The sequence below is a fragment of the Amphiura filiformis genome, chromosome 13 (assembly GCF_039555335.1).
Source record: "Amphiura filiformis chromosome 13, Afil_fr2py, whole genome shotgun sequence".
NCBI classification, from domain to species: domain Eukaryota; kingdom Metazoa; phylum Echinodermata; class Ophiuroidea; order Amphilepidida; family Amphiuridae; genus Amphiura; species Amphiura filiformis.
Window position 1 is genome coordinate 58701459 of NC_092640.1, and position 15079 is coordinate 58716537.

At 37.4% G+C, this 15079-nt stretch overlaps 1 protein-coding gene across 1 annotated transcript in view; it reads right to left on the reverse strand.

Annotated features, from left to right (window-relative positions):
* LOC140168581 (uncharacterized) overlaps window positions 1-15079 on the reverse strand; it is a 49391-nt gene that overhangs the window by 2486 nt on the left and 31826 nt on the right. Inside the window, exons 4-5 of the mRNA XM_072191981.1 lie at window positions 10639-10794; window positions 9885-9962 (exon numbers count right to left, since the gene is read on the reverse strand). Coding sequence (XP_072048082.1) covers window positions 9885-9962; window positions 10639-10794 — 234 coding nt within the window. The remainder of the gene's footprint in view (window positions 1-9884; window positions 9963-10638; window positions 10795-15079) is intronic.

The window sequence follows — 15079 nt, forward strand, 5'->3', positions numbered from 1 at the left end:
ATTACATTCTATTGTAAATGCTCTAAAGGCTCCAGAAGTGCTATTTAATACTCTCCTGCAAATTCCAAAAGACAGTCCCTGCTCTAATAGAGGGGTTTTTGGGGCGCCCTCTACGGAGGCGTCCCACAATATAGGCATGTACTTGTGAGTAGCTTCTAATTTCAGTCTTACTAGATTTACTCCGCAATTGTTGTGCTATTTTGCTAAAATTATGCCCTTGCTCAGAAATAAATCCACAATATGCTTGGATTTGATTTTATTATTGTTTTCTGTTATGCACAGGATAAAATGGTGTGCGTATATTCTTTGTTTAAAAGACAAAATTAATGGATTTGTAAAAACACCAAATAAATCGAGACCTTTGACCTTTGTAACCACTTTGACCTTTGTAACCAGTTTACCGCCTCTTAGAACCCGATAGAGCGGTGACCAACACTATGGATTACAATAGCCTAATCTGAATGGCATAGTCCAATAAGCTCAAATAAACAATCATAGTGCAAAATTTGACCTAACTTGCAGAGTATGAGTTTTTGTACCCAAAGTTTCAAAGTCAGGCATCTTATCAAGATCAAGATAGTGATAGTGACATAACAATTAACACGCTTATCTTACCAAGGTCTTATCTATCTGCATGGTAATTGGAAATATTATTATGGTGTAGCCTATTTGTTTTAAGGATGAAACAACTGGCTCCTTTTGCATGGAAATTAGAACAAATTACTATACAAGCTGTATCAAAACGTTTGGTACCCAGCAGTTTTGATAGTAATTGAAAAGCCTGGTTCTTCCAAATGCAATATCGGGTCCCCTTAAAATGATAAAATGATCAGACCATAAATCTTTTGTGACTGTTTATGACATTAATCAACAAATTATGCGGATCCTAGATGTGTCGAGGATGTTATGTTTATGAACAAAAGCGTTACGTTTGTATTTTCAACATTGTTAATCATTGCTACGTGTATGTTAACAAATGAAAGTTCTGTAATTATTTTAATTCTTCAATGCTAAGTTAGTAAGTATTCTTTTGGATATCATCAAATTGTAAATCTCTAGTCAGATTTTCAGTGTGTTAACAACTATGTATCAAAGATGTTACGTTCATGTACAAAACATTAACGTTCTTATCTTGTAAACATTGTATACCCATATAGCTACTTTTGAAGAATGAATGTTCTGTAATTGTCTTTTATCCTTCATCTCTATTAGATTTTCAGTGTATTAGCAAGTAGATGATGTATATGTATCACAGACGTTATGATGTATATGTATATCACAGACGTTATACATTCATAAAAACTTTTCTTTTGGTCAACATAGGGTAGATCCTCTTCTATACTATCCATCATATACCCCCTGCATAACGAAATTCAACAATATTCAATATCCAAAGCAATATCATCACTACAATATGCCCCAAAATTGAACTCCCCACCCCACATAATCGCAAATTGACACGACAGCTTCATTCCAATTCAATTTATTTCATCCAAAACGGTCCTGTGATACACCTTCCCCAATCAAACACATTTGTCTTGCATTTGATCATCTTCTACTCTTCCCTAGAAAAAATCATTATGATACCAAATCCCGGGACCAAATCTAAACACCATGCCATGGAATTCACCATATCACGTCCAAGCTCACATAATTTGGGCGCCCCATTCCTTTTTTAAAGGAATTTTTATTATTTCATTTTTGCTCCTTACTTTTGTCTATATCTCAATTTTATCATTGCCTACTTTGATCTGATTAGACTGTGTCACAAGTATGTCCAGTGCTATCTATTCACTTACAAGTATCTTGTGGTTGAGTGGGCATACTCAGGCTATGCTGTGTGCTAAGCCAATTTTATGTGGGTTCTGGTAAGATGAAAAATATATTAAACTGGCTTTGTGGTTGCTGTGTTCTGCTTTGAAGTGCTCCCTAAATGAGTTCATGGTTGGTTTTATGGTTAATACCATGGTTTACCAAATATATGTTTTGTTCACTCAATTGAATGAAGATGTTACAACTTCTGGGAAAAATTAAACATGGTTTGTTGAAAAACCATAGAAACCACTCATAATACAAAATAACATATAATATATGGTATCAATGTCAAGGGTATCTACTTCTATCTTGGTGTGAATGAACCCCAGTCAAGGATAGTTGTATACAAGTCACAGTAATTATCATAATAGTCTTTCTCTCCATCTGTTCTGGGTCAACACAAATTGGAGGATGGTTGTTCCCCGGGGTGGGCACTCAACTTTGGAATTGACGGTATGTGCCTGTCAATAGGCCGATTAGGCCCCCTCTTTTGAAGTCGACTATACCCGAAGACCCCCCCCCCTTTTTTTAGTTGCGGCTACCCAATGACCCCTTTTTTTCTAGAATACCATCATCAAAATGCCACAAACTTTCAAATTCTCTTATTTAAAAAAATTTGTATTCAAATTGGGAAAATTTGGAACAAGAAAATAGAATTTTGCTCCATTTTTCAAAATTTTCTACCCGATGACCCCTTATTTGAAATCTTATATCCAATGACCCCCTTTTTCATTTTGTTTGTACCCAATGACCCCCTTTTTAAAATAACATTTTGTACCCGATAGGCCCCTACATATCCGTCACTTCTAAAGTTGAGTGCCCACTAAGAAAAGGTGGCATATTGGATTTCAACCTCAAATATTAAGCATACCCCCCTAGTTGTGACACCAAGTGACCAACATAATTATAGTAGAATCAATGTCAAGGATATCAAGGTTGGCCACCTTTACCTTGGTATGAAACCAACTCCTGTCAAGTATAGATGATGGTATTGTAATAACCTGGTGTCATTTATCATTTTTTGCAACTTGCCAAAGTAATAGTTATAGTTAAGAACAGGTCAACATAACTTCCAAACAGCCCTGCTTGGTATGAGTTATCTTATTAGGTTAAAATTTACTTAAGAAATGTCTGTTAATATTTCTTTACTTTAAGCCATATTGTAACATTTCCTTTAAAATGTGAGTTTAACTGGGTCTACTTTTATAAATGACTTAATTTTCTCAACAGCAGATAGCTTGTTTATATTTGACATACATTGCTATCAGCAGTAGATAGCTATTTTGTGTGTGACACACAATACTATCAGCAGTACTTATATAACTTGTTTGTACACGACACCTAAATGCATTCTCTTCTCACATTCCAGGAACTGATGGGGCCAGCTTCTAGAAGGATCACCAACTGTATACTGTAATGATTAAAACTGTAAATGCCTTGATATGTCTTGACATAAAACAGTAAAAAAATTAATGAAAAAAGCATGTTCAGACAGCCAATTCTTAAGGATTGGCATACTCAGGAATTGTGCTTCCTCAATTCCCAACTGTGTGTCCACACGACAACTTGAATCCTTAATTTTGGAATGCCTAATGATGTCACCTTTGGAATTACAATAAGCAGCTTTAATTGTGACCCATCTAGTGGTGTGCCAAATAGGCCCCTAGGCCTAATTAAAACAATAATGTGTGATTCACTATTAGTCTTACATCTTGTTTGTACATCCCAGCTGTGTGAAGCTCCGCCAATAATCATGATAATAATACCATCGGCGAGTTAATACATGTAGTCATGTATTGTAGGTGTTGGAAAGAAATAGCATTTTTCTTTGTTTTACCTTATTTATTTGGCTCTAAATTAATAGAGGCCAATGTGATCAATGAAAACTAACATGGGAATTTGCATTTTTAGGACCTTACCTCGAAGGCCTCCAATTTTTTACTATCTGCCTGCAAAAGACCCCCATGCTTTGCATCAGGGTCGTAGCAAGGTTGAAAAATGTGGGGCGGCCATCACAAATGTGGGGCGGCCAAATTACAAATATGTGCCTAAATTGAAATAAAGATATAAAATAAAGAAAAACATAACAAATTTCTCAAAAAGTGGGGCGGCCATGGAATCCTCGGCCGCCCCGCTTGCTACGGCCCTGTTTTGCATTTTCCCAAAAGATTCCTATTTTTCACACAAATTTCCCCCCAAAGAACCCCCATGTTGAAAGTGCAAATGCATGTCAGGTTACTAGCTTTCCTGGTAAATAAACAAACAAGATCAAAGAGAAAAATAAATCTTTGGCAAAATCCACTCACGTTTTTGATTTCTCTGCACAATTATTTCATTTTGTCAGTGTTTTCAGAGAAGTTTAAAGCGAGGTCATAGACTTTACAGGTGAGTGAAAGCAAGTCAAGGACAGGTTGATTGTAAATGGCAATGAATGGACTGACAATAATGACAATCAATTATATTATGTCAGCAGGAATTAACTTGAACTTATTCAAACCCAGATGATTCAAACAACTGTGAAACCCACACATTATCCACCCTTTATTTATTGCCAAGTTGAAATACAGTCACGTGAATGGCCACCTATAGCTGTCTTCCATGATTGGTATGGTGAAGCTGATATTAATATACCATATAATTATCGAATACATAAAGAGTACACAAATTCCATTGCTATAATAAAGCACGTTTTAGTCTATGTTTTCCCCTCTTTTTCTTTTCTTTTCTTTTATTGTAATCAATTGCAAAATCAAGGACAAATTCTTAGTCAGTGGCTGTGGCTTAGCTTGTTAAATTTCACAGGTTTTTCAATGTCGTCTATCACTCGGTAGATGGAAGCAGAAGCGTCGTCGCGGAAGATGCTTGTCGAAGCATGAGTATGTAGCTTGTTCTATAACAATACGCAAACGAGATCGCAGTACGCGCAAGTTTGTTCATTTCAGAAAAAGGGGAGTTTTCATGACAGTAACATATTTTTGTGAAATAAAACAGTGTTTTTAGTTATTAATATAATTTAAGAATGCTAAGAATGAGAATAAACAATCAATAGGAATTTTTGTTTCACTATTTCATATAGTGGATACCAGCTGCATTACTCAAAATATTGAACCTACCTGTGGTCTATCACACAGTAGAGGAGGTTTTAAAGACCCATGCCCACCACTTTATTTGCTATCCAGAGTGGTGGATCTAGACATGATCTAGAGCAGTCAGGAGGTCCAGCGGCGTAGCTGGGATTTTTTCCGGGGGCAAGCCTGTATGGGGCGGGGGCCCAAATAAACAATTTTGCCAGGCTTATTGATAATAATCGTATGGTATTGCATATTGTATGGATTCCAATATCTCTCTTTCCCTCCTCGCCCTCTCTCTTCTCTCTTTTTTCCTCTCTCTCCCTCCTTTTTCCTCTTTTTTCCTTGCACTAGTGGGCGGGGGCCCAAATAGGCACTGAGGAGGGCCCAACTTGAGAATAATTTAGATTATAATTGTAAACAAGCAAATGTAGGCCTATCCATATGCAGGGGGTGCCTGCAGGGGATGACCCCCTTTATGACTATAAAAGCCAGGGGGGGGGAAATAAAAATGTGGAAAATACTTTTGTCATTCTTTTTTGTCAGACACCACAGTCTATTATATGCAATAACCACATAATATTTCCCTGAATGTAGCAAAAAAATGCAAACTGTGACCTTTCAAATGGCGACATAATTGCGAAGGACCGTATGGACAAGGATGACCTTACACTACCTCCGTATTACAGTATTAACATTTATATACCTCATCTAAAGATTCCCGTCATCTGATTGGTTAAAAGTGCAGGTATAGTTTATACTATGCCCGCAAAAGTAACTATTCCCTGTGCATAGTTCCGCGTGTGCTTTGTTCCCAGCATAAAATGATATTACGCACTCATTAATTGCACGCTATAATTACGTGGAAATCTGTGCCGTTGGCATTGAAACTATTCATTTCTCTTCCCAAAATCGATACTTTTAACCAAACAGATGACAAGAATCTTAAGATTTGGTATATATAAAACAAATATTGACTGCTTTTTATTTGGGGCATGGTTAAAATTATAGGCCTGTGGTGATCTCAAAACCATGACTATGCCCCTCGGCTACGCCTCAGGGCATAGTCAGGTTTTGAGATCAATATTTGTATACTATCATGTCTATAGAAGTATACAGCACATAAAAATGCAACCATGACCTTTCAAATGGTGACCTAATTGCAAACTACTTATGGGGTTATGGGAAGGGAACGTGTGGACAAGGAAGACCTTGTCCTAACTCTGTGTTACAGTAAACCTCTATCATGTCTTTAGAAGTAAGAACACAAAAAAATGCAACTGTGACCTTTCAAATGTCGACATAATTGCGAACTACTTATGGGAAGGGAACGTGTGGACAAGGAAGACCTTGCCCTAACTCTGTGTTACAGTAAACCTCTATCATGTCTTTAGAAGTAAGAACACAAAAAAATGCAACTGTGACCTTTCAAATGTCGACATAATTGCGAACTACTTATGGGAAGGGACATGTGGACAAGGAAGACCTAGTATAAACATCTATCATATCTATAGAAGTAAAAGCACATGTCATCATGGCTTGATTGATTTATAATTATTTCTTTTGTAATTTTGTATATTTTTCATTTTGCGGACTGCAGAACAAAAATATAATTAAAGTAACACAACAAGTTTGACTTTCATCACACACACACACAACCCCCATGTACAAACATGACCCTCTGAGCTTCCTATGTAGTTACAACGTAACCATGGACCTATACGCACTGACATTACACTATTGAAAGTGTGGAATTTAACTGCCAAACCGACCTGGTATTACTATAGCGCATGAATTATTATGGTATCTAGCGCCCTCTGTCACTCTCTTACAACCGTGGACATCCATTGTTACCATGGGTCTGCACTTTATGAACGAAATGTCATAGGTGGGTCCACATTTGTCTGTGAACACAAACACGCAAACAGGCCTGTAAACATACATGGGGGAAGGGGCACAAAAATACCCACCCTACCCAATCCCAACTATTCTGTTCTTCCTTCTCTTCAACATTATTTTGTGTCATGCCCATCATTCAAGATCCTTTCTAAGTTTTGGACAGTCAAACAACCCCTCCCCCCTCAAAAAAATCTACAAAACAATGTTTTGATATTTTTTTGACAAAAGGTCCACTTTTTGATGATAAGGCATTCAAAAAGTCCCAAAAAAGGGCAGCTTTTTAGGGGGTATGGGCTCACTTTTTTTTATGCAGTGCAAGTGCACTTTCCATTCAAAGTAAGTCCACTTTTTGGAATCAGGGGGAAGGGGCACATGAATTCTTTGGTGGGTATGTTCCCCCGGAATTCGGAGATGGTGGGCCTTTGCAACCTGAAGGTGTACCGGATAAAAAAGGGGATCTGTTGGAACTGCAAACAGTCAAAATCAAGTCAAGGATCTTTCTTGGCTTTCTGGTTGAAAATTGCCAGGAAAATGCAAGAAATTTGAGGAATGACCAATTGAGGGTCTTTTAGAGTTGAAATGATCAAAATTACAGGGTCTTTTAGCACTGGTTTGGTAAAATTTGGGGGTCTTTCGAACTACATGATCCAAAAACCGGGGTATTTCAGGGAGAGCATACCCATATGGTAATTTGTGTTAAGTTTGGAAGTCTTGCAAAGTAAATCCTGTTTAAGGGGTTTGCACAAAATAGTCTTTAAGCTGTTGTATTATGTATTCCCATGGCAATCCAATTGTTTACACATAAACATTAAGTAGAATCAAGGCCAAAACTGGTGACTTTGACAAATTGGAAGACATAGTAATAATCAATTGATCTAACCTAATAACCATATAATTTTTGATTTCTACAAAGAAACTAGGCCGGTACCCTACAGAAACAGATCAGGCCATATAAGATCCCCACTGAACCATGTTAGTGCCTGCATTAGAAAACCAGGGCATACCTGGATTCAAATTATGCCTCGCTGCTTCAGTGGCCCTGCAAATCATTGCATTTGTTGAGAGTGTTGGCAGTAGGCATCAAAGAAAAGTTTAAAACTATGCGCAGTCAAAATATTACAAAAATCTTAGTTAAAATAAGATCGTATCGATTTCTCTTTGGTTACTTATTAGTCAATTCCAAGGATAAAGCCACTCGTTTGCGTGATTGGCGCAAATGAAGTCAATCATTGATTTTCCAATATCAAATCAACAGATTGTAGACTTATAGAGGAATCCAAATACACGCATCCCTACACCTGACTAGCAGCATTTAGTTGGGTCCCCGCCGGCTACAATGCATCCAAAATGTGAAATGATTCGGCCTTCGTGGAAATTTTAAACTGCATTCCATCACCCGTTTTACACCTTCCGCGAAAACACAGGTAGACAAAAGATTGATTTAAGTTTACAACACAATACAGTTCCAACAGTTGTACAAATAAAAGCCGCCTTACACCTAGATAAGGTCGAGGAGGGTTAATAGAATAATACTATAGAGATAATTCCGCAGGTAATCCTGTCGCATGTATTCATAGATGTACAAATGGATGAACAAAAGGACTATATGTATGAATAGATGCGACAGGATTACCTCTATTGTATATATTATTATATTAACCCTCCTCGTCTTTGCATCTTCTCCAGGTGTTAGGCGGCTTTTATTTGCACAATCGGGAGCTCAATACCCCAGGTTGGTGCTAGCGGGAACCAAAGATGGCCGACCAAATCCTGACCATGACTTGGCTCGTTGGATTCGTCTATAGATCATGACTACCACAGTGTTATAATGGTCTAAATTTGAATTTTTCAAATTGGTAAGAGACTCAACAAATAAGTAAAGGGATAGGGCTAATATTTTTCATTATCAGGTTCAAGTTCAATAGAGTATTCTTTTCTTAAAACCAATAAAATACCATACTTGCGATTGTATTGTATAAACTGTCCTGTAGATCTGGATCCAAAATACAATAAACAGACCCATATGCAGGGAAAAGTATATTTTCTTCCAAAATTTGGTCCTTTTTGACCAAAAGAGAGTAAAAACCCCAAATTTTTGTTTTGCTTGCTACGCTTGCAAATTGGGATTTTTGGGACTTGAGTTATACTTTTGCAAATTGCCCCCCCAACCCTCCTCCCCCATGTGCGGGCCTAAAATAAACATTAGCAGGTGTAAATCTTAAATTCATAAAATAGGTCTGTTCAGGCTAAAAACACCCCAGACACTGAAAGGTAACTTTCCCCCATTTGCAATGGGAGTGAATATGAGTGTCATGGCCCTGTCAAGTCAATAAGCAACACGCTCCTCATTTTGAAATTAGTTGTTTCACAAAAAAGGCACCAATATGGCTACTCATATCATCAAAGAATGCACTAAATCACTTTTATCACAACTTGTACTTTTATTATATCATATGGATATAAAATTTACAAAAGTTTACAAAATATTTCTGTTTAACCATGGTAACTTTGGTGGGAAAATTAATATGAGCAGGATTTTTTTCAAAATTAGTAAATCAGGGTGACAAACTACCAAGCCCCCCCCCCCCCCGCATTCCCTCAGGCGTACTTATCGGCGAACTTTGAGAAAACACCATTCAACTCCCAGTGGTGGCACCTGGAATTTTTTTTTTTGGGGGGCATGGTGGGGGGGGCAAAGTGAATTTCAGGGGAGGGCAAAATCAACCAATTTTGCATAAAATTACCATAAAAAGTGGAAATTTTCGCAATTTGGGTTTTTACCGGGGGGCAGGGGCAAGAGTTCTGACTGGGGGCATTAACAATATTCGTTAGCCGGCAATGCATATACCACCTCTTACAACGTAAACATGGAGAGAGCATAAAAGGGCTGGTAGAATTAGGCATATTTACAGGATTTATTTGGGGGAGTGGGAGGATTCCAAAAAGTGGACCTTCTTTTGAAAGAAAAGTGCGCTTGCACAGATTTTGTTGCAAAAAGTGAACTTCCCTAAAAACATGTTTGGACTTTTTGAATGCATTATCACCAAAAAATAGATGTTTTGGACCATTTTATTGGAAAATAGCAAAGAGTGGACATCCTACCTCACAGCCTGTAGCCTCTCCACACATCCCTTGACCCTGGCATGTCTGGCAATTAAGGCACTTCTCCATACTACATCGCTGTGTTAAACAAAATGAAAAGAAATCAGAGGATCAGTAAGAAGGCAGAGATGGTTCTTAGTTTTACACAGTATCATTTCCATAGGACCAAGTTGTGTAGCAAACATTCATTTGGGGATAATGTTTGGGAGCAAGCTAAAAACCAACATCTCTATAATTTCACTTTTGTTGGCATCAACAAGTAGATATTTGTCCAGTTCTGGACTTTAATGTTGCGAAACACCAAATAATGAGCATGTTTGTCCAATTAAACAAGCCATTCTAACAGATTTGTCACAAATTGCTATGTTGGGAAAGAGGTTATGGACATCCGGTCTCCAACTTGGTCCCTTGCAAAAGACAAGTAATTTTTTAATTATCTCAGTTTTAAATCCACATGCCAACTTTATTCATACATCTTTTGTAACTCATTTCTTAAATTCCACACTATAATGCCCATAGACTAGCAATCGCAGCGTGTGATTAAAAAATGGCTAGCAATCAATGCTGGCAGTACTTGTAAAATGCTATCAGTGTTCAGTCGTGGTTAATGACGATCGTTGCCTTGATTTGAGGCTAGGGCATACCAGCGACATCTGATCAATATATCGGCAATCTCTTTTCACATCATAAAACAAAACACTACGCTCCTTGCAATTGCCTAGCCCCAGGCATAATGTAAACTTGTACAACTTACATTGTCAGGAGGTCCGCACAGTGAATCAAGGCATGTTCTCATATTGGGGTAGGCACAACAGTTGCATGACTCAGCGAATGCGATCCAACAGTCACAGCACCCCATCCGGCCATCTTCTTTGCCACAAGGTGCACATTCTGCACAAGAACCTCTTGACTGGAAGATAAAGAAAAGAATATCAAGAACACTATGGATTAGCAATAAAAAGCATTCTGAGGAAAAACACACTCTGGGGATAGGAGATGGTGCAATCACTAAATTGCAGATATACCGAGGAAGTCTTACACACACAATATGAAACATTTAAATTGCGAGTAATTTTGCCAATTTATTACACTTACATTTGTATACCAGTCCTAAATAATATGAGCCAGAAACTGGTAAAAAAGTAATAATCTCAAAACAGATAATGAAAAACAGAGAAAAGCATCAAGAAGGATAATAATAAGAAAACATTTTTTGTTGTTGAAAGATGGTGAGCTTGGAAAACTTATATTGTTGACCCAATTTTGTTTTGGGAAAAAATCCATATCTTCAATATGAAAGGTCAAAATTTTTAATTGATCGTTGGCTTTTCATCCCAGCAACACAAACTCTAAGTACAAATCAGTAGATTTAGAAAGATTACTTCGAGGACTGTTAAATATCAAAAAAATTAAAAATATCAAATTTTAATAACTTGTCATAAAATATGTATATCGCAAATTTCCAAAAAAAATCAAAATTATTTGATATCAGAAGGACATTCCTCATATTCAAAATTCAATTCGATATGTCTGTTGTGCTCTCATGTCCCACAAAAAATACTGTCGATACGTTCATACCAGAGCCTTTAAAAGTAGAATGTCAAATATAAGATAGAAAACAGAACATGAAAAATCGAACCACACTCCTTTCACCAAAGTTACACAAATACACCCAAAGTATAAGGCCTACTGTTATGACAGTAACCAGAATGTATTCTTTCCTTGTTCATCAGCAGTATAGGTGACCTAATGAACCTATTCCAAGAAGTAGTTTGTTTTTTATTTATCCACGCCCGCAAAATCCGCATTGTAATTAACCCAACATTATTATGTACATCAAAATTGTATTATGTCTGTTATGTCAGTATCCAGAATGTTTCTTTCCAAATACTTCCTCAAAAGTTTTATTTACAATGACATTATGAGATTTAGCCAAATAATGAATCACAGCAGAAGCATTCAGCAAATACACATAAGGGCTCATATTGAAATTCCCTTACACAGGAAGGTGTGTGCCATCCTGCAGCTTTCCTGTGCTAGCCTTCTTTTGTTAAAATCTTGGGCAGGGTGTATCACTGATGCATATAATCCATCCGTTTTATGACCGAGCTTTCCTGAGGGCGCGCTTAGCTTAGGGAATCCTGCCTTCTTTCTGTGTGAAAACGTGGTAGGGTATTTCAATATGAGCCCTAAGGGGCTGTGCAATAATTATGAGCACCCCCTGGTAAATTTCCAAACAGCATGCCAAATATTACTTCCCCCCCCCCCTTGCTTCCCTCATCCATTTCAGCCTGCAAAAAATATTTGCTACTCCCCTTTGCACATGGGAAATTTGTGGGTTCCCAAACCTTAGGGAATGGGATATTAACGTTTAGCGACATATTTTTTGTGGGAGCTGAGAGTACACCAGACCTATCGAATTGCATTCTGAATATGAGGAATGTCCTTCTGATATCAAATAATTTTGATTTTTTTGAAATTCGCAATATAATACAAATTTTATGACCAATTATTAAAATCTGATATTTTTAAAATTGTTGATATTTAACAGTCCTCGAAGTAAACTTTATAAATCTAATGATATGTACTGAAAGTGTATGTAGCTGGGATGAAAAGCCGACGATCAATTGGAAATTTTGACCTTTCATATTATTGATATACATTTTTTTCCCAAAACCCCTAATTTTTTTTGGGTGTTTTTGGGGTAAAATTTCATATCTTCAATACGAGAGGTCAGAATTTTCAATTGATCATGGGCTTTTCTTCCCAGCTACATACACTTTAAGTACATATCATTAGATTTATAAAGTTTACTTCGAGGACTGTTAAATATCAAAAATATCATTTTTAATTATTTGCCATAAAATGTGTATTACATTGCGAATTTCAAAAAATCAAAATTATGTGATATCAGAAGGACATTCTTCGTATTCAGAATGCAATTCGATATGCCTGATGTGCTCCCATGTCCCACAAAAAATACTGTCCAAACGTCCATACCACATCTCTTAAATGGTCTAGATATATCATGCAAGCATAGTTATTCAAGGGGTGTGACCCGATCAACAGCTGACATCCCCTATTTTTCTTCATCAAAACTGAGGTTTGGCATCAGAAGATTTCATTTTAAGTATTCTGAAGTATTTGACCAGAACCTGAACCAAAGTTACACAAATACACCACAAGTATGGTAACCACAATGTTTCAACATGCCAGTAATGAACCTATTCTAAGACGTATCCTTGTGCCAAACCACAGATACTCAATACCATGTAGACCTATATCTGAGTATAATGTGAAACTGTGAAGACAGTATTAGGGGCGCACCATTAGATTTCCAGGGGGGGGCATGGGAGTTTTTTGAAAAAAAAAAACTTTGCCCACTAGTGAGAAGATAAAAAAAAACTTTGCCCATAGTGAGAAAATAAAAAAATTTTGCCTCACTGATGAGTAAAAAAAAATTTCCCCACCCAACTTTGTATAAAAATATACATTAAAATTGAAAAAAAATAACTCGCTACTATGCGAAAAAAAAATTTTGTGCTCTTGGAGGCTTAAAGAAAAAAAATTCGCCGCCTTTGGCGGTAAAAAAAATTCTGCCTGACCCAAACTCCCATGCCCCCCCTGAGAATCTAATGGTGCGTCCCTAATCAGAATGTTTTCTTTCCAAGTACTACCCCTATATACTATATAGTGGTTCATCAAAAGTTTACGGTGACTATGAAATTGAAAGATTTAGCCAAATATTGAATCACAGGAGTAGCATATCAGCATATACATGTATGTAACTGCTACAAAACTCATTAACAACCTACTCCTCCTCACTCTCTCTCACCCTCTTTCTTTTCCTCTACCTCCCTTTCTCTTTTTTCCCTGCCCAAACTTTACCCCCTGTTGCTCCCAGTCATACAATTCATGTAAAAAAATACAATTTTAAATATGAATTTTTTAGTACACAGACCCATTTCTGATTATGCTGATAATAATGTTTTCTGACATGGTAAGAACACCTTTGACCCCACGTGGAGGCACTTCCAGGTCATGCCTATCAGGTCAGTGTTTTCCCGGGTGTTTCCAAGGCTGTGTGACAGTGTCGCGCTTTAGCCAAGGAGAGCTGCCCTCTAGTCGGCGCTAGGTCACTACTGTAGGCGTTTTAAATTTATTACACTATTAATACCAGACTGGGTAGACAAAAATTTTAATTCCCACCCACCTCTCCCAAATTAAGGGGAGCTTGCACAGTGTCATCACCCATATATCTTCGTGTCAGAAATTGCCATGATAGTAGTGCAAATCCACTAGTTCTTCAAGAGCCATGCATGGCGAGTTTGTTCGAGAAAGGCAGATCAACTCAGGCTTCAATCAAGAACTAACAAGTCATGTTTAATTACATTTAATCCATAGAGGACAAGCCACATATTAAAGAAGGAGATATTTGTTTTCTTTTGTTTTGCATCTTCCATATATGCACCTGTATCTCTATATTTCATATTAATATTTCTCACATTCATTCTTTCAGTCATTGTAACTTCCAGGTCTGATACCTAGAGGCTTTTCCAGGGAATATAGCCGGGGTCACTCCCATTGTGGCCTGTACACCATCCGCGATAATGAAAACGCATAAAAAGGGTAGCTTTCGTGGGTAAGCACGATACGCACGTAACGCGTTTGGGGTGTCAAAAACATGACATATTGGGAAAAAGGGTAGCAAAATTGCAATTGCTAATACGCGGAAATGAAATTTAGGGTATGAAATTTGATGCAAGGAATAAAATCCCTGTTTAGGGTATTGTTTTGGCCAAGGGTTAAATCCTTGTTTAGGGTGCTTTTCAAAAGTTGATTATCGCGGATGGTGTACAGGCCACAATGGGAGTGACCCCGAATATAGCCTTCGAGCAACTAATTATATGCACTAATCCGAGTGGAAAGTTTCAGCCATTATAAAATTCCCCTTTGTCGGGTTATTTGTGGGCTCCACGTTCCTCTAATGTAGAATAGAAATTGGGTTGAGTAGTTTGCTCTTATTCTGGAGTCCCCCTTTTTAATTGGCTTGATTCAGATTCCTCAGTCGGGTGTTCGCTGTAGAACAGAAAATGGGTTGAGTATTTTCGCTTTTATCTTGGAATCCCATCCTTTTTGATTTCTCTTTTTGAATTTGTTGATTTGGGATTCCGATTCCTCAGTTGTGTGTTCTC